Below are 26,163 nucleotides of genomic sequence, written 5' to 3' on the forward strand. Positions count from 1 at the left end.
TTTTCCGACTGGTCCCCACAGAGAGACATAGAGAGACTCAAGTTCAAAAGAGTCAGAGATGCAAAAACACAACAGCCAGTGAAAATGGGTGAAAAGTCATACAAATAACTGCAAAGGTGAAGAAAATATGTACCTTCAATACATTAGAATCCTACTCCTGGCCGGTTGCCGACAATAATCTTTGTTTTGACCTTCAGCTGTAGCATGAGTGTAATTCTGAGACTGCCATAATAAAACAATGAGATGTGATTTGTAATTTCCGCGCATTTCCTGAGAAAAAAACCCTGATAAGTGGTGTCTGACGTGGACAAACAAACGGATGACAACTGATTCAGTGTCTTCCTCTCCAACTCTAGGGAATACAGTGATTACGTTAAATGGAGATGAGTGGGTCATCGCAGAGAGTTAGAAATAGCACAGAGGGACTTGAGAGAGACATATCGAAAGCGAATAATGAAAGACAGTGAGTCCGAGCTGTACATGCAGGAGAAAGAAAAAAAAAGTTAAGTGAGAGGAACAGACAAGTGGATGAAAAATTTAGACAAGCAGAAGGAAGGGGGGGGGGGGGAGAGAGAGAGTAAAGGTTTTGTCCTCAGGACACAGGTTGTGTTTTCGTTTACCATTTATTTCTACTGTTAGGGTACTTTGTTCTCCTGATTGGAGCCTTGTATATACGATGAACTGTAGCTGTCCTTTAGCTCAAACAGACTGACTGTGAATTAAAGACAAATGTAGGAAATTATGAAGAAGGCTTTGATTATATTCTAAAACTTCTGGGTCATGGACTGCCCTAAATGTATAAGGAACGTTTTCTAACCACAATTTTCCCAGAAAGAAATATAGACCAAAGTCTGAAAGGAAATCAATATGAATGTGGAATATAATACTATGTGTCCATATGTTTGTACATATTTCACAGAAAAACATCAAATATTAGGCAGAGGTCCAAAAACATGGAAGATGAAGGTTAGTCAGAGGGAAATAGCAGGGAGGGAAGATAACAGGAAGATAAGGGAAAGAGGAGGTAAGTGAAGGAGAAGGGGAGGAGTGAGCGAAGGCAGGGGAGGAGGAGAGAAGAAGCAGGGAGGAATATAGAGAGGGAGTTCAACAAGGTTGTCATCTTAGTGCTGCTGATGTAATCCCTAAAATTAGCAGCAACAACAGCCGCAGATAATGCCCCACTGGTACACTGCACTGCCCAACGTACTGTACTCTACACACACTCTACACCGCACACTATCAGCATGTCTGCAGTTTTAATTTAAGAATGAGACTTAAAACCATATTTTAAATATGACATTAAAGAAACAAAGCTTACAAACGGCCTATTACACTGCTAATTATCCTGAGACTTTAAATGGCCATGCACAAGATGAGGATGCTGTCGTGTAAATACACAAAAATACACGTTTTACATGCTGCACTACAAACTCTCTTCTACGTTATTCAAAGAATCGAATGTGCAGCTCAAAAGAACCCGTCACTGTGTGTTTAAAAATACCGGCTTTCATGACTATTCACAGACCTGTGAAGGTGTGTGAATGCATTCTGCATGGACAATGAATGCAGCAGGAGTCCAGCAGCAGGACTGGAGCAACGGGCGACTGAGGTCTATGGTTTTGTTGGCTGTTTGAGTATATACTTTTGGGCTTTTGAGCTGAGTGTTTTGAGCCTGAGTCACAATTTGAGGAAGTAAACAAGTCATTGATTGGCACATGATCGCTGTAGCAGACCTCGCCAGCTGTTTGGATGAAAAATATTTTGGTCTTTTTTGCTTTGTTTTTCTTTGCTTCTTGACAGTTACTTGATCCCAGTTTTTGTTTGTCCCCACTTGCAGTAGACACAAGTAACCGTGCTGAAATCACACAACGCAGAAAAACAGACCAAAAAAGTTTCTGCAGGTACTTTCTATGCCTGAGTCTGGTTTGACTGCTCAGTATTTGTTGGAGCCAGAGAATCCAACTTTTTGTGTACAACTGGCAACCATTAGAGCTTGGTTGGACAGCCTATCAAGCAAGACTTTGTAATAGCAGTGAGTAAAGAATGGAAAAGGATCAACAATTCAGTAGGAAAATGTTTGTATATGTCGCTAAACTCCCTTTATCTATTTCAGGCCTGGGTCCGTCTGCTTTACATTATTAACACAGCAATAAAATGAAAATGTTCACATATTTTGTTTGGCGAAAAAAAAGAACAACAAAATTAACTCTTAAAAGCTTTCAGCTTTCATCAGTTTGTCTTGAAGCAGTTAAATCCACCTCGCTGATAATCAGAGAGTTAAAATAATGCTGTATGTTACTTGCAAGTTCTATTAACCTCGTTTGGATCCATTCCTCCTCTGACATCCCTCACTCACTCTTCCGTCTTCACCCCTCTTGACCCTGCCTTCCCCTCACCCCATCCTTCCTGTCGCCCATTAAATCCCCATCCGACCTTCCCACAACCTTCACCTTTCTGCCTCGTCCCTCCATCCCCACAACTCACCACCCCTCCTCCTCCTGCTGCTGCACACCCAGTCAATTTTTTTTTTTTTTTTGGGTCATCTGTCGACCTCCGCTATCTTCCAGTCTTCATCTCTCCTCCTTCAACTCCTCTTCTCAATCCCACCCAACGCTTGGCCCCACCCTAGAGCTCTTCACTGCAATATATCCCTCCTTTCTTAATCCATGATTCTTTATCATTTCTTCCCCACCACTTACATTGTGTTGGCCTTTCTTCACCACATTCAAGGATTTAATTTTTAACTTTCCTTCCTAACTCCCATTCTCTCCTTCTCTCCTCTTTCCATCCTCTTCTCCGCCCACATCCTATTTTATTCTGTTCTCTCTGCCCTTCTCCTTCCTTCCCTCTTTGATTTTTTAAAAGGTTACTCTCACGGCATCTCTCCTTCTCTAGACACTGGATAGTGAAAGGAAAAACAGGAAAGGGGGAAAGGACATATAACAAAGGTCAAAAATCAGGATCAAAATAAAGTGGCATTGCCAAGTCATGGTTTTCTTTCTTTGGCCGCAGAGTCACCTGAATCCTCATCTAGGCTCTTTGAGATTGGTTTTAAATGTTTTAATGTTTTATTAGTTGGCAAAATACAAAAGAGAAGGGAATGACATGACATATGGAAAGCATTATCCTTTAGTCAAGTTTCCAACCAAATTTAGTGCAAATTTTAGCAGAATTTCTGGAAAATTGGCAAAAGAAAATGTAGTTCCATCCATTACTCTTATGTGGGTATTAGGTTCAGTTGTGCTAATTCTCCAATCTCCATTAAAAGAGCTCCTGTCGAATCTCAAATGAACAAAAACGATGTGAAGAATGTGATGGATGTGGCATTTCTGTTTGTTTCATGTAATTGAAGAATTTTTCCATTGCAAATTGAAAATGCATATAAAACATGTGGAGTAAAACGCACTTCATGTTTGTGAGGAATGTTGTTAAGGAACTGCATTGACATCTATCCTGTAAATACGGTAACAACAGTGGTTACTCTTAAAAACACTAACTGACTCATATTTGTAAATAGGGATAAACAAACAAATTATCATAAAAGTTGGTTTTCATCTGCCTTGTAGCAAGAAATGACCTTAATTTGAACAGTTTAATACAGCTGCTGATCAATGCCATTCTCTGGCTTCCATGACTCACTTCTGTTCTAATTATCCAGCTTATTCATGTCTCTTGTGGAAAAGTGGTTTTAATATTCATGTAAACTACTGCTTGTTACAAGACTCCTGTTGTTGCAATCACTTGATCACTGGTTAAGGTCAACAAGTCTATTAGTTGATGCTTCATATAGATTGGACATTCATTTAGTTGACATAATTTACTTCAATAAAACTACAAACCATTATCATCATGGTCACAACTTTCAACAAACTAATTGTTTTAACATTAGTCGTTCAGCGTTACTTACAGTTGCACCATTTGTTTGAGTAAAAACATACACGTTTTTGTTCCTTATTCTCTTCCTTCCCATGTCCTTCTGGCTCCCCATCTCTCCCCTGGGACCCTGCTTGGTCTAGCAGTGGCAGAGCTGGCTAGAGGCCCTTGGGGCTTTGCTGGCCCCACCTGCATTCTGATAGAATGAGACCAGATGAGCTCGGGAATGGACTGGATGCATTAAAGCAGCAAGGGGCTTTAAAATATAAACAGCCCAGAATGGTTCAGCTCTACAGAGTTACAGGGAAGGCAAAGAGCAAGACAGACGCACATAAAACCTCCAAACTGTACGAATCCATGTTCAAACTCACAGCTGAAAAGAACTAAAAAAAAAAAAAAAGTGCTAAAAACATCAGACACACCCAAACACTGGGAAGAAAGTCACACGCACAGCACATCTGCAGTTTTCCCGACACGAAGATTTTAAAACACATGCGCTCACACACCAACCCAGTCCACACACATACACACACACACACACACACACACACACACACACACACACACACACACACACACACACACACACACACTAATGGCAATGAAAATGAAGCCAGGAATATTACGGGAATGTTAACAACTTCATCATTTCATGATGCCAAGCAAAACTCAATAAAATTTGACCAACACCACTGAGATCATTCCAACACAATCAGCGCAGGAAATTGACTTTTTCAACAAACCGCCACAGTGGTCGGTGCTCCACAGATTTCCAAGACAAGTCTGCTGTTTAACCAGCCTGTTCAGTTTAAAGGAGACTCAGAACAAGCAGTTTTAACACTAAAAGTGTCTGAGCAAGGCTGAGTGGCTTAACAGCAACAAAGCAAGTGCATCCTCCCATCACCCCATACCAGTGACCTTCAAACCTGAGGGTGATGCAGAGTATTTTTTGCCATTACTCATCACACCAGGTTGTCACTGCTATGACAAAGCATTAGTATGAGTCACAACCCTGTGATTTGCCCACTGCATGATGAACGCAACCTTAGACTTAACCTGATTGCAAGCAGTGACATTTGGGTAACTTGAGTAATGACAAAGCATGACGAGCACAAGCTCATCAAATTTAACAAAAATGATACAAACACAGACAACACCGTTGAGATGAAGTCATTGCTAATAGATCTGCAAATAGAAGCTGGTATTATATGAATTCTGAGCAGCTATTTTTTCCCGAAGTACTGTAGGATGAATGCGTTAAAGCTAAAGGGTCATCATGACACAGTACTACTTCATCACACATTGCACAAGCTTTTATATCTGGTTAAAATAATGACAAATAAGCAAAAAACTTATCCAGAAGCAGAAGCAGTTATATTATCGAGACTGAAAGTTTATTTTGGACAGAACTATTTCACCTCCCATTTAGGCCATTTAGCAGCTGTTCAGGAGCTTTCATACAATCCTCCTCAGCAGATGGACGGCGCCTCCTCCACACATAGGTCACATCCAGCAAAAGTAAGGCACTAGTAAGCATTTAGCGTGGGAACTTGCATGCAGATGGAGGAACTTCAGCTGTTTTCTCCGATAGTGCTGCTGCTAGTCTGCTTACTAACCAAAATGTGTGACACCAGGTTTTGAAAAATTACTATAAAGCTACCACTTTGGCTACTATTTTGCAGCGTTACCTAATTTTTATGCATAATTTTACTGCATATACTGTATGTAATATCATAAAGAGAAGGTCTAGACCTGCTCTATATGAAAAGCGCCTTGAGATAACGTCTGTTGTGAATTGGTGCTAGACAAATACTTACTAACTTAACAATAATTCTGTCAATTACAGAACTGAAAGAAAGATACATATATATATATCATGTGGAAGACCCACTCATTGCTGCTTAGGAAGTTTGGTGTGAAAATCTGATATGTTACTTCCCGTGTGAAGAGATCTTGACTAAAAACCAATGAGGGCAAGAAGAATGTGACATACGTAAAGAGAGGAATCTTGAATCTCCCCTCTACCTAAAGGGATTTCACTTGATGTCCATCAGTTGCTCAAGCTTAAGGCACACGTTTGCACACTTTACTCACGTGTGTCCCAGGTTAGCCAGAGAGAGGAAACACATGCATAAGTGAAGAAAAAGAAGAACCAGACGTCAGACGTTTTGCCTTTGCCGACCACAGACGCTGCAAGAGACATGGTGTTTCCTGTGTGTGCTGTGTTGCTTAAAAAACTGCTCAAAACAGCAGAGAGGATGCTGCTTCATGCTCTGCACCTTTCTATAAACATGTTCCAGACAGCTCTAGCTACGAATACCACACAGTTGGCTTCACACAACAACAAATGAACCCTGGAAAATATTAAAGTCAAATCACTGTTTTGAAGTGAATCCCGAGCGTGTAAACTTTTATGTCTACATTCACATGACGTATAGTTTCTGAAAAAAAAAAACAAACAAAAAAAATGTCTACTAAACTATGACTTTAGCACAACTTGGATCAATGAGACGCCATAACATCACTCTTTGCTGATTTTATTCTAGTGTTGTGCGGACTTGACTATCCTGTGCAGATGGCTGAACCTGTGTCATGTTAAATTAATGATCCCGGGGTGCTATGGAGTAGCCTGGCTGTAAAAGCCCTTCGAGCAGGCTTCCCCTGCAAGGTGAATGAGGTGATGGCTTCATCTATCTATCTGTGCAGTGAGAGGAAGGCAGTAACCCAGTGAGGCATCTGATGTCTTAATGAAGTGACTTTCTCTGTGTGCATGTGTGCGTTGTTCTGTACTGTGTGTCTGTTTCTGCATAATGTGTATACATGCATGCATGTGTGTGTGTGTGTGTGTGTGTGTGTGTGTGTGTGTGTGTGTGTGTGTGTATGTGTATGTGTGTGTGTGTGTGTGTGTGTGTGTGTGTGGTATGAGTCTGAGTCATTAGTGAATCCCAGAGGTCTGCTATGGCAGTGAGAGAATGCACAGGATCTTCTGACTATCACCATGCTAGAGGAGGAATCAGGTTTCTGGATCAATGAGAATCAATCACAAGCAGAGTCATTGTAGAATATAAAGGAAGTAAAATAACATAATAAAATAAAGCTTGATCTAATCAACAGTTTGTCTTTCTATGGTTCATAAAATAAAATAAAAAATACATTAAGCAGTCTGACTCATTGGCGTGTGGCTTATAAGTCAAAGCTGTATTGTCCTTTCTTGTCTGTCCAGAAAGAGATACGATGTTTTCTTCCTCTTTCTGCACCATTTTCTGGACTCCTCTCAATTCATAGCTTCAGAAACTTCATTCACTCTGGTACAGGCCATTAAGAGAGAGACACCAGACACCAGTACAGAACAGTGATAATGGATTACTGATGTTATTATGGTTCAATAAGGCCTCTCTAAACAACATCCTCTGATCCACAGCCAGAAAAACAGCTCTGTGTGTGTGTACGCGAATGTGTGTGTATGTGTGTGTGTGTGTGTGTGTGTGTGTGTGTGATATACATTTATAGCCTGTGTAACATCCCCTCTACCATTATATCATCACAAATGGGTACCCCCAAAGATACATTGAGAAAAAACAAAATTCTCTTTTGCATTTTGCTGCTGTAAGCAGGTATTTGGCATGTCTTTAATTGATCAAATGATCAATCTATCGATAAATCAATCACTTCACAAAGCATATGAGAAAACAAATGTAGTTTCATGTCCACAGCTTGAACATGAAGATATTATTTTTGCAGGGATATATTGTATTTCATCATGGCAATATTAAAAATTCCTGTCAACGTAGTGCCATTGTGAAAGTTCCACATATTACTATAAAGCTATTTCACTGTTACATGATTGCGGTTTGGAAAATACTGGTTTGGCATGTAGACACTTTATTCTTGTTTCTTGTCTTTATTTCTAACTTAATTTTAGCTTTTAGCTTTTTTTTTTTTTTTTTTTTAAATATTCTTCAAATAATAATTTTCAATAGCTTGACATTTTGTAAAAAAAATTCAATTTAACAATCTTGTACCATGGCAATGCAGCATTTCACTAGACCTTGGACTTGTATAATGATGTTAGACACAAATAAAGATTGATTTGATCATTATTTTGATTTAACAACAGCCAGATGGAGACACAAGCCAGATGTGGGATTTTTTTTTTATGATTCTCTTGCTAACACACAAAATGTGGTATTGCATGTCAGCTTAACACCAGAGCCCACCCCATGGTGGAAGAGACACCTCATAAGTCATCAAATCACAAAACATATCACACTCTTTAATTTTCTCTTCTAAGAGCCAATCATGTGTCTGACCCAAATCAGAAAGAGAACCTGAAAAAGAAGACGTCAAGAGTCGTCTCAGTCCTGTCAGGCTTACAGGTTAAAACTCATCTGTCCTCCATTTGTTAACCAGTCAGTTGTTGTTCTCAGCATGCATCTGTGTATTCCACAGTTAGCACCCTTCCTATCTGCCACCCACAGTGTCAGCAGACAGCAGTGTGTGCTTGTGTGTGGCAGCCTCAAAGTGACCTGCTTTTCCCAACATTGCCTTTTTCTAAACAACAGGTGCCTGAACCAGAAGTGACTCACAAACACATTTGCGCAAAATAAAAAACTCCTGATAGATGTGGAAACACTGCAAGATAATAAGATGGAGCAGAGATACAGAGACGCATAAATGTAAAGAAATTGTTATTTGAGTATTTTCTCCTACCTGGTTGTTGACATAATCCTGAAGACGAGACACCAGCAGAAACATGAAAAGAGAGTAGAAACACAACAAGACACAGTCATAAAGGGACATTGAAAACTCTGCGTGTCTGTGTGCTAAGAGTGAAATGGTAACACTATAGCATATCATCATCTTCTAATCTATATTCTCATTTAATAAAAGAAAAGTGAGCATGTCAAGGGCCTCATTCAGTCACTCAACAATGACCAGAGTTTAATACATGTCACAGCACTACGATCTCTCATATTAAGGATGCTTTCTTTTTGCCAAATGCGTGTCTCGCTCCTCTTGCCCTCCGGTCTTGTTTCAATTTAATGCAGGACTAATGTAATTCTCAGTATTTCCAGGACATTTGCACTGTTCCACTTGTTTGTTTTTGTCCTGCTTCTTTGGAGTAGTGCTGCGCTAGCACATCGGAGTGGTCGGCCTTTACATAATAAATGCAGTCACAGAGAGGAATGTGGATGGGGCTTCGGCGACGCTGAAGGCTAGAAATGTAATTTAAAAATGTGGAACAATCACCAAGAGACTACAGAGGCAGGTAGGGTCAGCAGAGGACACTTTAAGCTCTCCATTAAGCCCCTTTGTAACGCCCCAGGGAGCTTTGCATGAGCTGGGGAAAGTGTGTGTGTGAGCTAAGTGCTGAAGTTTGTTTGTGTGTGTGTGTGTGTGTGTGTCTGTGTGTCTGTGTGTACGCAAAAGCGTGGCTTCTGGTGATTAGTCAGAACTGTAACCGACACAGTGCTGGCCTCCAGTGATCATATCAGAAGGAGGGAAACTCAACTTCATACAAAAGGACACACACACACACACACACACACACACACACACACACACACACACACACACACACACACACACACTTTCAATACTTTTCTTAGTTTTTCTAAGTCCCGCCACAGTATCAAGAGGTCTTATGACAGACATAGATTGTGACTCCTTACAAAATTCCCTTTTTATTGTATCGAAAATGTGTGTGACATTGTGATGTTTTTTTGGGCATTTAACCTCTCTGTGAAAAAGTTATCTGTCAAAAAGCATTTTCCTCCTGCTTTTGTTGTCCAGTAGTACTTTTTTAATCTTACATTTTGAAGAAAACACAAAACTTTTTTCTAATTAACTAATTTCTCGTACTAAATATTAAGGAAAGAGGAGGAGGATTTGACAAAAGAAGACATTAGTCAGTGTGTTTCAGAAAGTTTCAGAAAACAAGACATGTGCATGTTCAGTAGATCAGAAGTTAAGGTGTAATTGTGTTCGGTTAAGCTCCTACTATAGAAGCTGTTCTAACCTTCTACATTACTCTAAGAGTGTCATTTCATGGTAAAACAACAATTTGCCTGACAACTGCATTCATAATGTAAACGCTAACAAGGTTTAGCTTTAGCCTCCGCTGACAGTGACGGTGTTGCTCCTACCGTGTTGTAGCCGGTGGGTTCTTGGCCGTCTGTGATGAGTTCCCGCTCTCCCCTAGGGTTAACCCTCCTGAAGCGCCTCCTGGACCTGCGTTGGGATCCCTCTCTCTGCAGAAAACTGTCGTCCCCCTCGCTGCCGTTATCCACCTGTAATACACAGTCAACACCCTCCTCAGAATAGCAGCTTCTATGGGATTTGCAGCCAAAACCTTCAGGTGTGTGTGGACAGCCGGAGGAATGATCCTCACAGTTTGACACCTGAGAAAACGGTTCAGATGAGCTGCGTTTTAGTAGTTCGGACTTTTGGATCTTAGAATCCAAGTTACGATTTGTAAATTCCAAGGTCTGGTTTTCAATTTCTGATTTCGGGTTTTTATAATCCAAATTCTGGGTGTTAAGTTCCGTCAAGTTCTGAAAGTCTAAGTTGTGATCCTTGAATGTGTTCCCTTGCTTTTCCCGTGGCTCTGCTTCCTGCCCTGGAGCTTCTGATATCTGGCCCTGCTCTTCTGCCGGCTCCTGGTTGAACATCCAGTTCTTCCAGAGTGCAGAGAGCCGGTGCCAGCGTAGCACACTCATCCTGACGCAAGGACGAGATCAGAACAACACATAAAAGCAGGAAATTCCACAAGAGGGGAGGAAAAAAACTGCAGGGGAAACGCTTCTATACAAATGCTGAATAGAAGTGTTGCGTCCAAATTTTTTTTAAAAATGGTCCAAAATCCAGAGGGATCCCAAAACATCACATCCTGCGTGGCAAGCATCCAAAACAAAACACAGAACTAAATTAAATGAACAAACAAACTGATCGACGATGAGGGCAGAAAAGACGCTTCACGTCTCTTTCGTTTCACATTTGGCGAGAGCTGTCCTCTTCTGAGGGCTGGAGGGTTCAAGATAGTCAGAGACAGACAGAGTTCAGCTGCTCAACACGTTGCATACTCACGGACTTACTCACATGCTTGCTCGCTTGTTCTCTCTTGCTGTCTGACACGCGAACAGAGCATACATTGAACCAACAGCTTCCTCCAGGAAACCGTAAATACACATATATCCTAACCCGGCAGAAAAAAAGAAGAAAAAAAAACAAAAAAAAAAAACAACAGAGCACACAGATTCCGGCCATACAATTCATTCCCCGTAGTTTTTTTGTGCTGTTCTGTTGTTGCAGGAGGAATTTGTTTTTTTTTCTCCATTGCATAATGATAACGAAGTTAGTAGCCTTATTATGACAGCAATGATGACACTTCAAAAAAATGCATATATGTTACACAACTTTTTTCAAAAACTCTTTTTAATCGCCCTTACTAAGTTGTTTTTATTTTTCATTTTTTGCTTTAACTTGTCTTTTATTTTCTTATGAGTTTTTATTTTTGTTTTTGTTTTGGGGGTTTTTTTATAGCCGAATGTTTGATCATTGATATTCTTAACATAAGTTTTGTGTTACCGTAGAAAACGATTTCACAACTGCAATTCTTCCTCTTACTTTTGTTTCTTTAGTACTAATTTCTCCCATTTGCATCTATTGATTAAGGGTTTGTGGTCAGCTGTTGCCTAGTTTCAGAAGTGAAATTCATCTTTTGAAGTATGATTGGATAATGTGGTGCCTTTTAATAAGTGTGCCACTCGTTGCTCTTTGCTTGGTCAAAAAACCACAGCTTTTTGTTCAGCCTCCCAGTCTGACTAACTTTCTGTCAGTGTGAGAAGTCACACTGACTGTCTCTCTCACTCTTTCTGTCTGTCTCTCTCACCTACCTGATGTCAGTTTCTTGCTCATCTTTCTTTCCTGGTTGGTTGTGAGCTTTACGCTCCAACCTTCATCTTGATTTTTCCACTTTGCGTCTGGTTATGTTCTAAATAGTTGCTGATAGCTCATGTACTCTACGTGCATTATTAGTATCAGACGTAGTGACTGAGTGAGCAGAGAATGACTAAAATATATTTTACAATCCTGCAATCTCTTCAAAATGTTCTCAATAAAAATGTCTTTTCCAACCAACGCCCCAAAAAATGAATTACTGTTAGACCAGTGACCTGTGGCCAGTGACACAATGGAACCAATATAAATTCTAAATATATAGAGATTTGTTTCAAAATTACTGTTATTTTATTATTATTATGACAAGAATGCTAGTACAAAAATATTATAGCCTATAACATATTATGGGCTACATTTACAGTTGGAAGTTATAACAAAGATCAAATGACTAGGTGGGATTTTGGTGTGAAATCTTTCAAATATTTCTCTAGTCTTACGACTTCCCCATTTGGATTTACAGTATGATCATTTGAAAGTTATAAAGAGGAAGATTGCATCATATCATAGGTTCTCCATGGACAGTGACCTTTGTGACTTCCCCCCAGACCTCAATGTCAGTCATGTGTACTCACAAAGGTCTTAAATATACAGCTCCATGATCCGCCACAAAGAGTTATGAGGTAAGACCACTGTATTTAAGCAGATAGGACTAACATTTGTGTTGCATTCCCGTATACCTGTGTGTAACACACACAATAAAACTCTTGATAACTTGAGATCATGGAAAGGCTGGCATTATAATTCTCAGAGGCAAACATCACATCACATCGCATCGATCAGAAAGCATCTTTAAAATAAACTGTAAGAGAGAAGATGGGCCCAAAGATTGTCTGTCACTGCTGAAATGGGACTCAATGGCCGCAATGGGTTGACACAGACAGGAGAACAACCTTGTGTGATACACAGAATAACTACTGCATTGTGGGTAGTTAAGCCATAATGGACTCTGAAACAACTGTATAAGGGATAGTTCAACTATAAAATACCAAATAACAGTAGTAAAAGTAGCCAGTACTGGTATCGATGTGTCCCTCCTCATGGCAAAAAGTGTCATCTTGCCTTCGTTTAATGAGCCTCATGAGATGAACAGCCTGAAGGTAACACAGAAGAAATTCTTAGGGGGAAGGTTAGAAATGTACCAGATTTTCATGGCTATCCTGTGACCATGTAACTATCCTTTTGTCTCAGTGTACATGCCTCTCTGGCTGCTTGACTGAACCCATATCTGTCCCGTGATGACCAGTTCCCTCGGCGATTGAGAACTCTTGCTTCTATGCTTTTGACTGACAGTCATGGCCATAATGTGACCATATTTCCTGTTTCCTGTATTTAAATATGTGTGTGTGACTAACTTCACATCTACTCATCTTTCAGTTTACATTCCTCTGTCCGTCTGCCAGCATGAATCATCCCCGCTTTTTTTTTCTTTTCATTCATTTCTTACCCTCCTCTTCCCTCTACTTACTTCCATAGATCCCCCTCCATTCCCACCACACACACACACACACACACACACACACACAGTAAAAAACAACCCCGCCCTGTCACTCTATGAATGTCACTCCTGTCCATCCTGTGACCAGAGTCATGACGACAGCCACAGATTACACTCCCCCTTCTATTCCCATGGCCCTAATTAGCTGATTGGCTGCAATGCAGTGTGGGCTAGACCACAGTAACTCTGCTCTTGTGTTTATGCGTTCATCATAGAGTGTGTATGTGCATGCTTGTTCGTGTGCATTTGTGCTCCTCTTCTTGTCATTTCGCTTGTTTTTCTTCAATTTGGGAAAAGACATGCTAGTATTTAATTTGTCTGTCCAGCTACTCAAGCTGACTACAGTTTTTTTTTTTCTCCTGTTTATTCCTAACAGACTGTTGCTGGTGCCTGAATCCTAACATGCTTCAATTACTGTGCATCAAAATGTTTTGACAAGGAGACGCAGATTAGTTAAAGGATACAAAAGGATCAAGTAATGTTAAATTTGATATCTTATTCAACACTGAGAACATAAGACAGTTAAACAATCTCACTAGGTTTCTTAAAATAATTATGGCTACTTAAATACCTACGGTGTACATACCAGATTGTGTTTTTTTGCTAATTATATTATTTATTTATTTAGCATTTTCTTCTGTAATGTATCTGGGCAACAAAGATCGCTGTTCGTTGACTTTGTTATCATTCTTTCTTTTTAATGTGTAACTAAGTCCATGTACCTTCTGGAAGGGACATTGTGGAATTAAGAAAAGTCTGAAGTGGAGCAGGAATCTGGCTCTACGGTTTGGCAGCCCTTGATTTTGTGTATTTTACTTGTACTTTGTTGTGATAATTCAGATCCAATGTCCACCATTACCAATATCTCTCTCTGCTCTTCTGGATGTGGATGGTTTAATGTAAACACAGGCAAGTTTAATTCAAACCAATTTTATTCCCTCAACCACAAAATCATCTTTTTTTTTCTTTTTAAATGAAAATTATTTTATCTTTTGTTTCCCAGGCAACTGAGTTAACTGAGCTGGTTGGGCCTAAAATGCCAAACTATTCACAAAATCATCAATACCACCACTCCCTTCTCCTGCAGTAGCAATAGCGTCTGAGTGGACCCACAGGGGTAGTTTAGGATTGAGTGCCTTGCTGAAAGGGCATCTAACTATTATCAATCTTTTTCACTATGGGAACTTTCCGGGAAAATTATGTTGTGATGTCACTGGAACTGCTGGGGTGAAGTCTCCGGCCTTGACCATTGCTTGCTGGTCAAACACAAACCTCACGGCTGCTACAGTGTGAGTACACACAGTAAGGGAGCACTGGAATTTAGTTAGTATTAATGTTTCAGAAAAAACTATATAAAAAGAGCTGAGGAGATAAAAAAAAAAAGACACAAGGGGTGAATGAGAGGAATAACGACTACATGAGTGCAGGAAATTCCATCAAGCAACAGTAAATGACAATAAAGTTGTTGATTACAGTTGTTTCTTTGTCACTGCTCTGTTATCAGTCTAATTTATCAGTCACACTTTGCACGTGGTAGTTATGCAATGTGCAAAAGGGACTTTTGGTTCCTGAGTGTGGTTGCTACAGATCGTTGTTTCCTGGGGGGGTTGGTTGGTTGATGAGGGGACAGTGTTATTCTTTTACTTTCCCTGTATCCAGATTTGTTGCTTTGCTCAACATTCTCCATCTTTTACCTGTAGGCTACTAGTGACCCATTATTTAACTGCTAATTCATGCAGATCCACACCCTCCTCCAGTCAGCAATCCAAACCAACACCAGGCAGACACAAGCACTGACTATGACTAATGTATGACTATGTTTGGTCATGTTTGGCCATTTACTTATACTGAAAAATGATACAAAAAATAGGCTGCATGATTCAAAACAAAGGAATGGTTAAACTGCAGTCATAATTATTTCTACATTATCAACATTATTCATAACTGTAATGTTTTTAGAATCAGTAATTTCATTGTATAGTTAATATGTATAATATTCAAGGAAATGTCTGACACTTTGAGAACTCTCCTCGTTTACTCTCTAGCGGAGAGTTATGTGAGAATAATGTGAATTGTGTTGACATCCAAACATTATTAACTGACTCAACTACAACTCAACATTATAGTTAATACAATCAGTGGCAAAAAAAGGTTTATCAAGCCTTTCTTCTTTTTGCCTGTAAAGGAAACATGATTTCCTGCAAAAAAAAAAAAACAAAAACAAACAAAAAAAAAAACAAAACGGGATTTTCCCAGTAAAGAACTACCTGAAGCATTAATATAAATACTTTCAGCAAAACTGGTTAAATCATTATTGTGTGGCGCAATGAAGGGTGGCAAAACTGACATTCATTTACATGAAGATTTTGCACATTGTTGCCTCACTTTTCAGTAAACAGAGAGACCGTCTGTCTAAGGATGATACAGTTTCACCCTTGTGTCCTTGGCTTCAGTAATGACTGTTATCTAATTCTGTACAGTCACAGCAACAGAAATCTCAGTTGGGGGTTTCTTAAAAAATTCTGTACAAACATTTCTGGGGATTTCATGTACCATCTGAGACTCCTTTGACCTCTCTGTTACAGGTCAAGGATAATGTACAAGTAACGATCAAGAAATGACAAGGTTATATGTGCTCAAGGTTTGTTTTTATTCCCTATTCAACAACATCTGTGGAGCTGGTGCTACCCGCTGCTTTTGGTGTAAAACTGTACTGCTCTAGGAGAGGAAAGAAGGACATTTAGGGAGGACACACAGAGAGACTAGTAGGTACTACAACCTTGTGGAAGCAGACAGAAACACACTATGTTCGTGTGGATAGTTTAGGATTATTTCAAGAAAACATTTCACCAGTAATTATACTGACGTCCAGTCTGTGCTGGTGGTCTATGTATTTGATGAACACTACACTCAAAAAAAAAAAACTCAATGGTTCCTGTCACAAACGCAGAAACCACCAGTAGATTAAGAGAAGACTGATTCGTCAAGATCTGAAACACAGATCTGTAATGGAAGACACAGTCTAGATTTTCATTTATGTAAATGAATGTTGACTTTTTGCAGATGTGAAACACTTTCAGACTAGTCCTTCTGGGAAAGTCTCTGTGAGATACTATGGCGCTGTTCCGACCTGGCATTTATTTTCCTAATTTTCCTTGGCTTGAATATTGCCACAATTGGTCATTTTTTTCAATGGTAAATGCCTTGGCAACAAATTCACATACTACCAATGAAGTTAATTAGAATATGAATTTGAAGAAAGAGATGCAGTGCATAGAGGAGGCGTGGAGGCACAGACTGGAAGACTGGAGATGAGGGGGACAGAGAAGAAGAGAGAAAAAAGAGGAAGGGAGATGAAAGAAATGAAGAAAAAGGATGAATAAGAGTAAATGGGGGAAAAGGTAACACAGACATCAAATAAAGATGGAAAAAAAAGAATGAAATCAAAGGGCAGAGACAGGAGAGATGGGAGGATAAAACGGGAGGTGATTTGGTAGGAGACAAAGACAGAGAGAGGCAATCAGGGAGAGAAAGGAAGAGAGAGGGAGAGAGATGGAGGGGGGGGGGTCTACTCACCACAATCATTTCTGACGGTTCTAAAGTGATGCATTCACAGCCTCGTCTGCCCCCCAGCTGCTTGCCAAAACTGTTGAAAGAGCACACACACAAAATAAGCAACAGAATAAGAAACAAACCAAATGCAAACATAAGACAATCAGTCTGACAGACAGACAGTGGAGACAGATGCAGAAATGACCAGCATTTACGCTACTGAATACGATAACAGTCCTCATCAAAACTGAGATGCTGAAGAATACATTGTAAAATGATACCAAGGGTGTGCAGCTTAAGTGGACATTTAACACTATATGAGAAGTAACACTGTTCTCACGGTTTTAATGATTTAGCAGCAGCTTATATCTGTACAAAGTCTAGTGAGAGACACTAGGTCTATCCACCACAGGTAGAAGAAGCAAAGACGTAGAGAAACAGAAATCTCAGATTGGGCACCTGCATATAACAAGCCTCTGACATGGCTCTGTAGTGCAACTTGGCCACTAGTTAGTGGTGAAGGTCTAACCGCGGCAAAAATAGACTGCAAATCAATAGGACTTTGTGGTTGACACCTCAACAAAATTGTACACAGTCCACAGAGACCAAAAATACATAAATCAGTTCTCAACTAACCATGATGGTCACAAAAAGTGGAATCCTTATACATATTAAAGAATCAACATCATGTATTTTGTTGAATTAATCTATAAATAAATGGGAATTCTGATACTTTTGTGGCGTCACGTATGAGTAAAGAAAATTTCTCCATGCACACCAGTTTTTCCAGAGAAAACTTTTTACACAATGCGAGTCTTTGTCTGCAGGCCTCACAGATTCAGCTGCAGTCAGCTGGACTGTTGGCTGGTCTGTCCTCTGATGAGCGGGAGGAGAGCAGCTGATGCTGCGGTGAGACCATGTGGGTCAGTCTGCCCTTTTCTCGTCACATGGAGATTCTGCATGACATCTTAGTTCACTCTGAAAATGTGTTTGCTGACAGTAAAAACCCTTTTTCTCACTACAGCCCCAGTCTGTGGCAAACACAAGAAATCACTTTGGCAGGATTCTAAATAGATTCTGAAAAGCTGATTTGTAGCGGTGCAATGTGATTCCTTTGCTAACTGGTAATGTCAGAACACAAAAAAGTGCGTGGCTTTAAAATAAGGATTTCTTCAGACTGATGTGCAACTTCATTTTTACTCTCAGAAGCCCAAAGCAAATGCTCAACAGAATTAAAATATACAATGTATGGACCACTGCTGCAACCAAACATTACTTTAATTATAGATTCATTATTAATGAATCTATATTCATTATTAATGAATCTATAATTATTTTTTATAAATAATTATATTTATATTTATATTATATAATTATTATAGATTCTCATTATCAATTAATTAAAATATATTGTTTATAGTGAACCTAGAACTATCACCTCATGGTTGTTTGCCTCCAACCAGTCAAGTTGCAGGAAATATGGTCACAACCCCCCCTTCTGTTCTGTTGAATAATGGCCAGAAATATTTTTGCAGAACATTATGATGTCACAGTGAAATTAACCTTTGACCGTTTGGATATAAAATGTCATCACCTGGTCATATTATCCTAACAGACCTTTATGTTAAATTGTATCATAATTACCGTATGGATTCTTGAGTTATGTCCGAAAATGTGTTTTGTGAGGCGACCTTTGACAACCAGATTCTAAATCAGTTCATCCTTGACTTGGAGTTACTGAGATATCGTGTTCACGATAACGGGATAGACAACCCAAAAACATTAAGGCTCCGGTCACAACTGACACCAATGTGCAGACATAAAAATGTTACAATTTCATGAGGCACAAGGTGACATCTTCAAATTGCTTGTTTTAAAATAACAGCCTTAAATCTAACATTATCCAATTTAAAATCATATATGATAAAGAAAAGAAGCAAATTCTGACATATGAGAGGCTAGAACAGGGGAATGTTTGCTAAAAATAGGCTTCAGCATCTGCTTCATTATGATAATATTTGCTGTCAAAGTCAGTGTGATGTTTTGGCGTTCTCACACAGAAGAGCACTGATACCTTCCTAAAATAAAAACATATTGAATGTCTTGATTTCTTGAATCACTTGGAATATTCTCTCCCTCTCTCGAGCATCTGTGTTGATGCATATGGTAATTATACATGTCTCCGTCTCTGTTTCCCACCAACTGCCTCTGTGTGTGAGTGTGTGAGAGATACCCCGTCTGAACAGCTCCATCAGTGTGTGCGGTGATCCCAGAGAACAGAAAGGCCTGTGAACACATCTCGCTCCCTTTGGCATGCTTAAAGTGGCGAGTCAGCATTGTTTAAGGACTGGAGGAGCGGCTGGTTTTAATTATGGAAGCGTGCTGAGCTAGGAGAGAGCCAACTTTCACTCTCACATCTCGTTCTCACACTGTCTCTGACACGATCGCACCCTCCTTCACTGTGGTTCCCAGTATACTTCTTTTTTTTTTGCCTTTCACCAGTCGCCTCTCTACTCATTACTTTCTCTTCTGGTCGTCTTCACTCAGCTTTTTGTTTCATTGATTCCTTTCTACCTCTGTCTCTCCCACTCACTCCATTCACTTTCATTAATCATCTTCTCTTTTCTGTTCTTCTTCTTTTGCTTCCTTTACCATGTCCTGTCCACTTTACTTCTCTCCCCTTTGCATTTTTTTCTGCATTGCTGTTTTATCCTTCTCTCTCTCTCTCTCTCCTATTATTCTGCATTCCCTTTCATCCTTTCTTCTCTTCTCACTGTTGGCCCTTCCTCTCTCTGGGCCAAAAAATAAAAAATAAAAACTTTCATCTCATCACATTCTTAATCAGAGATTCACACCGGCACAGACCCCAAATTTTACAAAGTCAGCCTCTTGATTTAGGGCTCAGATGAAAGTCTGTCTCCATAATGTGTTCTGATGATGAAAAAAGGATGAAAGTCCCCTTTTTTTTTTCTTTTTTCTTTCTTTTTTTTCTTTTTTTTACACATTTCTGAATTGGATGAGCTGTTTTTCTTCCAACAGACAGATTTTCTAGGAAATGGTAAAAGGAAACGGTTGTGAAGAGCTTGTCGAAGCCATGGTGCCACACACTGGGAGCAGTGATATCCACAGTCACTGGAGTTGAAGAACGCTGCCACTGGATGATAAATTATGACCACGCTGTCGCTGGAAACCTTTTTCAATTGTAACCTGAACCAAATTAGCTGTGAACGAATTTATTTGACATCTCACTGCCACAAGAAATCGGATACAATGTTACGATTGGATTTCTTGAATAAGGTTAAACAGAGGTTCATCTCAGAGCATCCATCCCTGCTGATACAGCCTTACTGCTTTTTGGCAACACAATTAAAGCTAAAAGGATTACAGCAGATTTTCTACTGGAAACTAAATTATTCACTAAATGTACACAATATTAGACAATTTTGCTTTTCAATAAGTGCACCTGTCAGGTGAATCCAAGGACAGTGAAAGCCATTATCCCTTACATTGATTTTTTCTTATTTTCCATTTATAGCTCGGACAGAGAAAGAAGCATTTAAACTTCAAGGAACTAACATGAGATTTTACCTCAATATTCATGCCTTCAATATGTGTTTATTTCAGTTTTTTTATTGTATGTAAAATAATTATGTGACATGTGAGATCATATTACCTTCGTCTTGGGAAATTCTGCTTTTTTCTTGCCTCCTTACATTGAGGTCAGAGGCCAGTGTCATCTGTAGAAAGCATTCCTTGAGGGGAATGGTTTAACTGTCAATGACACTTCAGTGAGGAAGATGCTTGCAAACACATGGGCTGGAGCACCAGGACCACCAGTTCAAATTCCCCAAATTGTCTTACGCCACAGGAATTGTGTGATATTCGTCTGTCTGGTCATTTGCAAAAGAAGTATCACGTTTCCTCAAATATTCTGAACTGGTTTGATCAATGAAAAACAAAGACTGAATAAGTACAACTAAATACAGCAGCTCTCACCAGAGCATGAAACACCCGGGCGTGGTTTTAAGAGTTCCCAGGGAAGAATGCAGACTGCTGGGCTCAGAGATCTCTCAGAGCCCTTAGCCTGGAGGTCAGCCCGACTCTGACAGATCTCTCCACACTCCACTGAGGCGAGACGCATGGTCCCTGTCAGCACGGCACAAAGCCTGCCAAGCCTGTCTCTTCACTGTGTATATGTGTGTGTGTGTGTGTGTGTGTGTGTGTAGGGTGGTGAGACAAGCTGTGTGAGACAAACAAAGGAAAAATACAGTTTGCTAATGTGTGTGTTTCTAGTTATGGTAGGACAAAAAGCTAAAAATACACCTCAGCGCAGCTTCCCATGTTTGCTCAAGCATTTGTCTTCCTCTTCCTCTGACCAACTGCATTCACACAAAAGTAGAAAAATCAACAAGCTTGAGTCAACCCTAAGTTAGTAATTGAGTTTGTGTGTGTGTGTGTGTGTGTGTATATGAGTGTGTGCCCTCCAAATGATGCCATTGGGCTGACTGAACTGAGATCTGATACCTCTCTGTTGTCAGCTGCTACGAATCTGTGTCTCACAGAGGAAATAAAGAAAACCTCTAAAACCACACCAAGGCCAAACCTTTAGGCTGGCAAAATAAAGGCAAGTTTAGAGTTTCATGAAACAAACATGCTGATGAATGTATTAACCATGAATCATTGCTACAGTCTAGAAAGTTTATTCAACAAGTTTATTTACTCCTGCACAAAAAAAGTTCCTCCTCATAGCACTGGCAGAGTTCAGGATAAATCACTGTTGTCATTGAGATTTCTCTGCACTCCAGTTCTTCAGTAGTTACACTCTATCTCTGCATGAAATAAAAGAAGCTTTACTAGCACAACGGGAAAAAAAAACCCTCCTGTCTCATGCAGAAATATATCATGTCTTCCATAGATGTGGTGAGCAGTGAGTTCCTATTGTGTAACTACAGTATGTTCAGACATCCTTCAAATATCAGATCTCGACACGAATCAATATCAAACAGTTCAGGCAATGCCAGATGAGCTGTAGATCACACACACACACACACAAACACACACACACAGAAGAAAAAAAACAGTTAACAGCATTTTAATACTTTCCTGCAATTACACCTGTAACTCTTTCATTTAGACCAAAATACACCAAATTACCGACAATGGCAATTCAAAACTAGACTATTAGTTTGTCTGCCAAACAGCTAAGCTTATGATGGAAACTAATTCAAGGTCTATTTCTTCAAAACTACTCTACCACTTTGGCATTTCCAGCCTATAGATTATTTCAAATCAATCACTGCTCTCACAGCAACATTTTGTCGGATGAACTAAAAGTTTCTTTGTTCGTTTTCCAAGTAAGTCATCTTTCCTTGGAAATCGAAGCTGTTCTCACAGCGTTGACGCTGTGCCTGTGCTGGATTTCAGCAGGTGATGATTTCTCTGCTCTCTTTTCCTGCAGAAACAAGTAACTGGCAGAGGGAAGAACAGGTTCAGCCTCGGTCCAGTGACAGCTGCAGAGCCCTGGGCAATAAAGCATGACAGCCGGCACAGAAAATAAGGCCACACACACACCCGGAGGTGTCAAAAGCCTGGAAAAACCAGCAATGTGACCAAGAGAGCAAAATGGTACTATTAATAAAGGACAATGAAAAGATCAATATTAAAAGTAGTAGAAGTTTCTTGTAGAAATTTCTGATACACACTTGTGGTATAATTTTTGTGTTGTGTGGATTCCACTTGTTAAAGATCTGCCAATACTGGAAATCAATCAACAAAAGTTAAACTGCTCAGGAGGCATTCAGACCGAAAACTGCTCTGCATTAAAACAATGCAAAGAGCTGCGTTAGTGGAGAATGTGGTGCTTCAGGTACAGAGGAGACATCCAGGAAATCCACATGTTTTTTTGAAGAGATATCAGCTGCCAAACCACTCCATAGCAGTTCATAATCCCATGACACACAACTTTACTTCTCTGGACAGAGTTGTGAAGTTGTGGAAGGCGGTAGTCGTTTTATTTTCCATCATGATCATCGCACGGTAAACTGTAGAAATACAGCCCAAATGAATTGGGAGGCTGCGTTTTGTCATGCAGGGCTTCAGCTGGTCTGAACGCAGCCTAGTCTGCAAAACAACCTACAAACATATTTTACACTAGCTCTTAACTCTGCACCTCTAGAGAGGTTTGTTTTTGGCAACAGTAAGAGATTCACTTTCAAACCGACATGGTATATTAAGCTGCACAGTGTCGACAATTTTTGAGAGTGTAATTTGAGATTACAAACAGTTTGAGAGAGTTTCAGTCAAAAATCAAACCGAAACCGAGAACCAGGCCCATTTGGCACCCATGTTTCCATGGTAATGATGACCGACAGTAAAGAAAGAGAACCGCAGACCAAAATCTAACTTAGACACACAGACAACACTGTTTTACTTCTCAGTTCTCTCGGCTGTCCTTCCTCTCCTGCTTTAGTGTTTTGTTGGCTAACGCTGACCAGGCTGACTCACACACACACGCATACACACACACACACATTTAAGAAGACTGGAGAGCTGGCCAGCTGGTCAACACTACAGACAGACCACCAGCGCACATAAACACACAAAAAAAAATTTTAAAAATGCCAGACAGACTCCAAGGAATGACGTAGTGGGTCATTCAGCAACATTACGGCATATTACAGAGGTGGGATCAGTTAAGGGGGCTCATTCAAACATCAGCATATCAGAGTAAAACAGAGCACCCGCCGACAGCTGCTGCTAAACTCCAGTGCAATGAGTTTAAGTATCCTCATTGCTCAGAGAGAAAGAGAGAGATAACCATTCACGCTTGACTGAACATACATTTATTACACGCTGCTCCAGATAATCTTGCTGTGATCTTTACTCTCTTGTAGCGCAGCAAGTTCCCAGAAAAGTGAGCAGTGTTGTTAATCTTTTTATGTGTCATGCATTGAAACAAATTTTATGGCAAACACAGTGATATATGAATAATCCTTCCTCCGTCATCCGTAATATCATTATATAACATTTGCTCTTGACATGTAGGTTCGATCCACATTGTTTCCTCTTTCTCTCGCTGCACATTCAATCGTTCATAACTTATCAGGAAACATTAATTAAAAACCTCACCAGCACAAACATTTTGACCTTTTTTTTTTTTTTTGGTAATTAGAAAAAGAGGTCTGTTTCTCTCCAAGATAATCAGTGCAGATAAAGACAACACACAGAAGTTAGCAGTGTGTTTCTTCAGAGCTGTGCGGGCCAAGCTGTTGGTAAGCTATCCTGCCACAGTGCCATGGGGAATTCCTGGCTATCGAGTTGGTTAAACGACGGGAGGCAGGAAATGGAGCATGCTGGGTTGAAGAATGCATGGAGAAAGAGCGAGGGAGTTTTGAAAAATCTCAACTGAATTAGCCTGCGGTGGCTGTTACATTACAGCAACTGTCTCTGAACTACAAGAAGTGAAAAGCAAACACAAACTTGTAGATCACTAACCAGGAGCAGGAATGTTGGGGCTCCACTTCTTTTGATTCCTTGCAAGTGAAATGATATCCAGCATAATATCCACAATGAGGAGTGGGAAAAGTACAATATTCCGCTGTGTGTATCCGAGGGTGTGTTTTATATTCCAGAGAGTGTGAACAAGTAAAAAGTTTCCTCAAAAAGCAGAAGTAGGTGACTGTCAGCCTTTTAGTTTGTCTTTAACTGAGGGAGGAGTGTGTGTGTGTTCCCTCCCGCTCTACTCTGTTCTGTCTGTCGGTCTGTCCGCTGGCTCCAGGGAGGTGTGTGTGTCTGTGTGCGTCAGTGTGTGTGTGTGTAGCCTGCTCATTTCCTGCCTGGATGTGCTTCTGGGCTCCAGGCGGGCAGGCTGCTCAGGAACACATGGCCAGCCACTGTTCTGCCAGGGGTTCCGCATTCCATACACACACACACACATACACATGCATACAGACAACACTCCCCCCATTAGCTCCCTCTGTGACCCTTTCCAAGCTCCCCTGCTGCTACTAGTACTCCAACACACACACACACACACACACACACACACACACACACACACACACACATACACCCTCCAGTCCTTTGCAGCGCACCAACCCTCCCCCACCCCACCCTTCACTCTGTTATCAAATGACCCACACAGGAATGAACACACACACACGTACACACACACACACGCACATGCATTCACACACAAACAGTCCTAGCTGCCCTGAGGTTATTGATACATGGCCGACTATTCTCACTGCTACAGTTGGTCAGTTGGTGTTTTGTGTTGTTGTAGTAGTAGTAGTAGTTGCTGAATGCATTGCCACATTGCAGCAGCACATTCAACCAACACTTTTATCAGAGGTACCCAACAGTCAGAGCGAAGGTGGGTGTCCAGCATCTTAATTACAGATATACAGTATACTATGCTTGTCGGACAGTTTGAGCCCTCCCCTTGGAACCTGCTTCCACCTTCTCAGTTGGAAGGATTTGAAGCTTTTTTCTTTGTCTCATGTGACAGTAAACTAAATATCTTTAGGTTTTAAAGTGAACACAAGACATTGGAAGACGTCACCTTTGGGCTTTGGGAAACTGCAATGAGCATGTTTCACTGTTTTCAGACATCTGATAAACCAAAGAACCAATGAATGAATCAATACTAAAATATTATTTGCATCCGTGATACGAAGCCCATTTTTCATATTAATGAATTGATATACCCCATTACCAGAATTGAGATAAGTTCACAACCCTAAATGTCATTTTCATGATCTATATTTCCTGCTTTATTCAACTACTTCCAGTGCTGCGATTATCTAATCACAGGAATAGATAACATTTTCATCTTATTATATGGATAAACTCCCTATTATAACAAGCACCAACTGACTGAAAGCCAAATAAAAAAACATCATAGCATGTTCCTGTAAAGTGGTCCCATAATTTTCCATGACTTTCACTGACATCCCCAGAGAGCATTAAAAGCTTAGAGCTGCTTCCTTTTACAGAAATTCCATGACTGACAGGAACCCTGTAAATGTGAATGTATGATGGAGGTTGAGATCATTCTTGAGCCATCCTTCTCAACTCCTGACCAAGGAGGTCATAACTTTTTGATTTAGACATAAATGCACCAAAAAGGTACCTGCCCCCTTCCTTTCCGCTTCTGGCATGCAATGCTTCTATTTCAGCCCAACTACAACAGCAGAGGGAAGATAAACACTGGCGCTGAGCACCGACCTTCAGCAATTTCTGCCACAGCTTTCCCTATTGCAATCAATTCCAGTGTTTAAACA

General features: G+C 40.2%; 1 protein-coding gene across 5 annotated transcripts in view; it reads right to left on the reverse strand.

Moving 5' to 3' along the window:
- rapgef6 (Rap guanine nucleotide exchange factor (GEF) 6) overlaps nt 1-26,163 on the reverse strand; it is a 143,768-nt gene that overhangs the window by 79,161 nt on the left and 38,444 nt on the right. For 2 of the 5 annotated variants that reach the window (XM_087174921.1, XM_087174922.1), the window contains exons 1-2: nt 10,020-11,014; nt 8,584-8,601 (exon numbers count right to left, since the gene is read on the reverse strand). In XM_087174921.1, the coding sequence (XP_087031047.1) occupies nt 8,584-8,601; nt 10,020-10,592 (591 nt within the window). In that variant the 5' untranslated portion in view covers nt 10,593-11,014. Of the gene's footprint in view, nt 1-8,583; nt 8,602-10,019; nt 11,016-16,903; nt 16,974-24,373; nt 24,634-26,163 lie in introns of those variants that run through there. The other 3 variants (XM_087174923.1, XM_023409532.2, XM_087174920.1) reach the window with 3 other exon arrangements.

The sequence above is a fragment of the Seriola lalandi genome, unplaced genomic scaffold (genome assembly GCF_002814215.2).
Source record: "Seriola lalandi dorsalis isolate HSWRI2012SDOR001 ecotype SW California unplaced genomic scaffold, Sedor1 jcf7180002054396, whole genome shotgun sequence".
Taxonomy (NCBI): domain Eukaryota; kingdom Metazoa; phylum Chordata; class Actinopteri; order Carangiformes; family Carangidae; genus Seriola; species Seriola lalandi.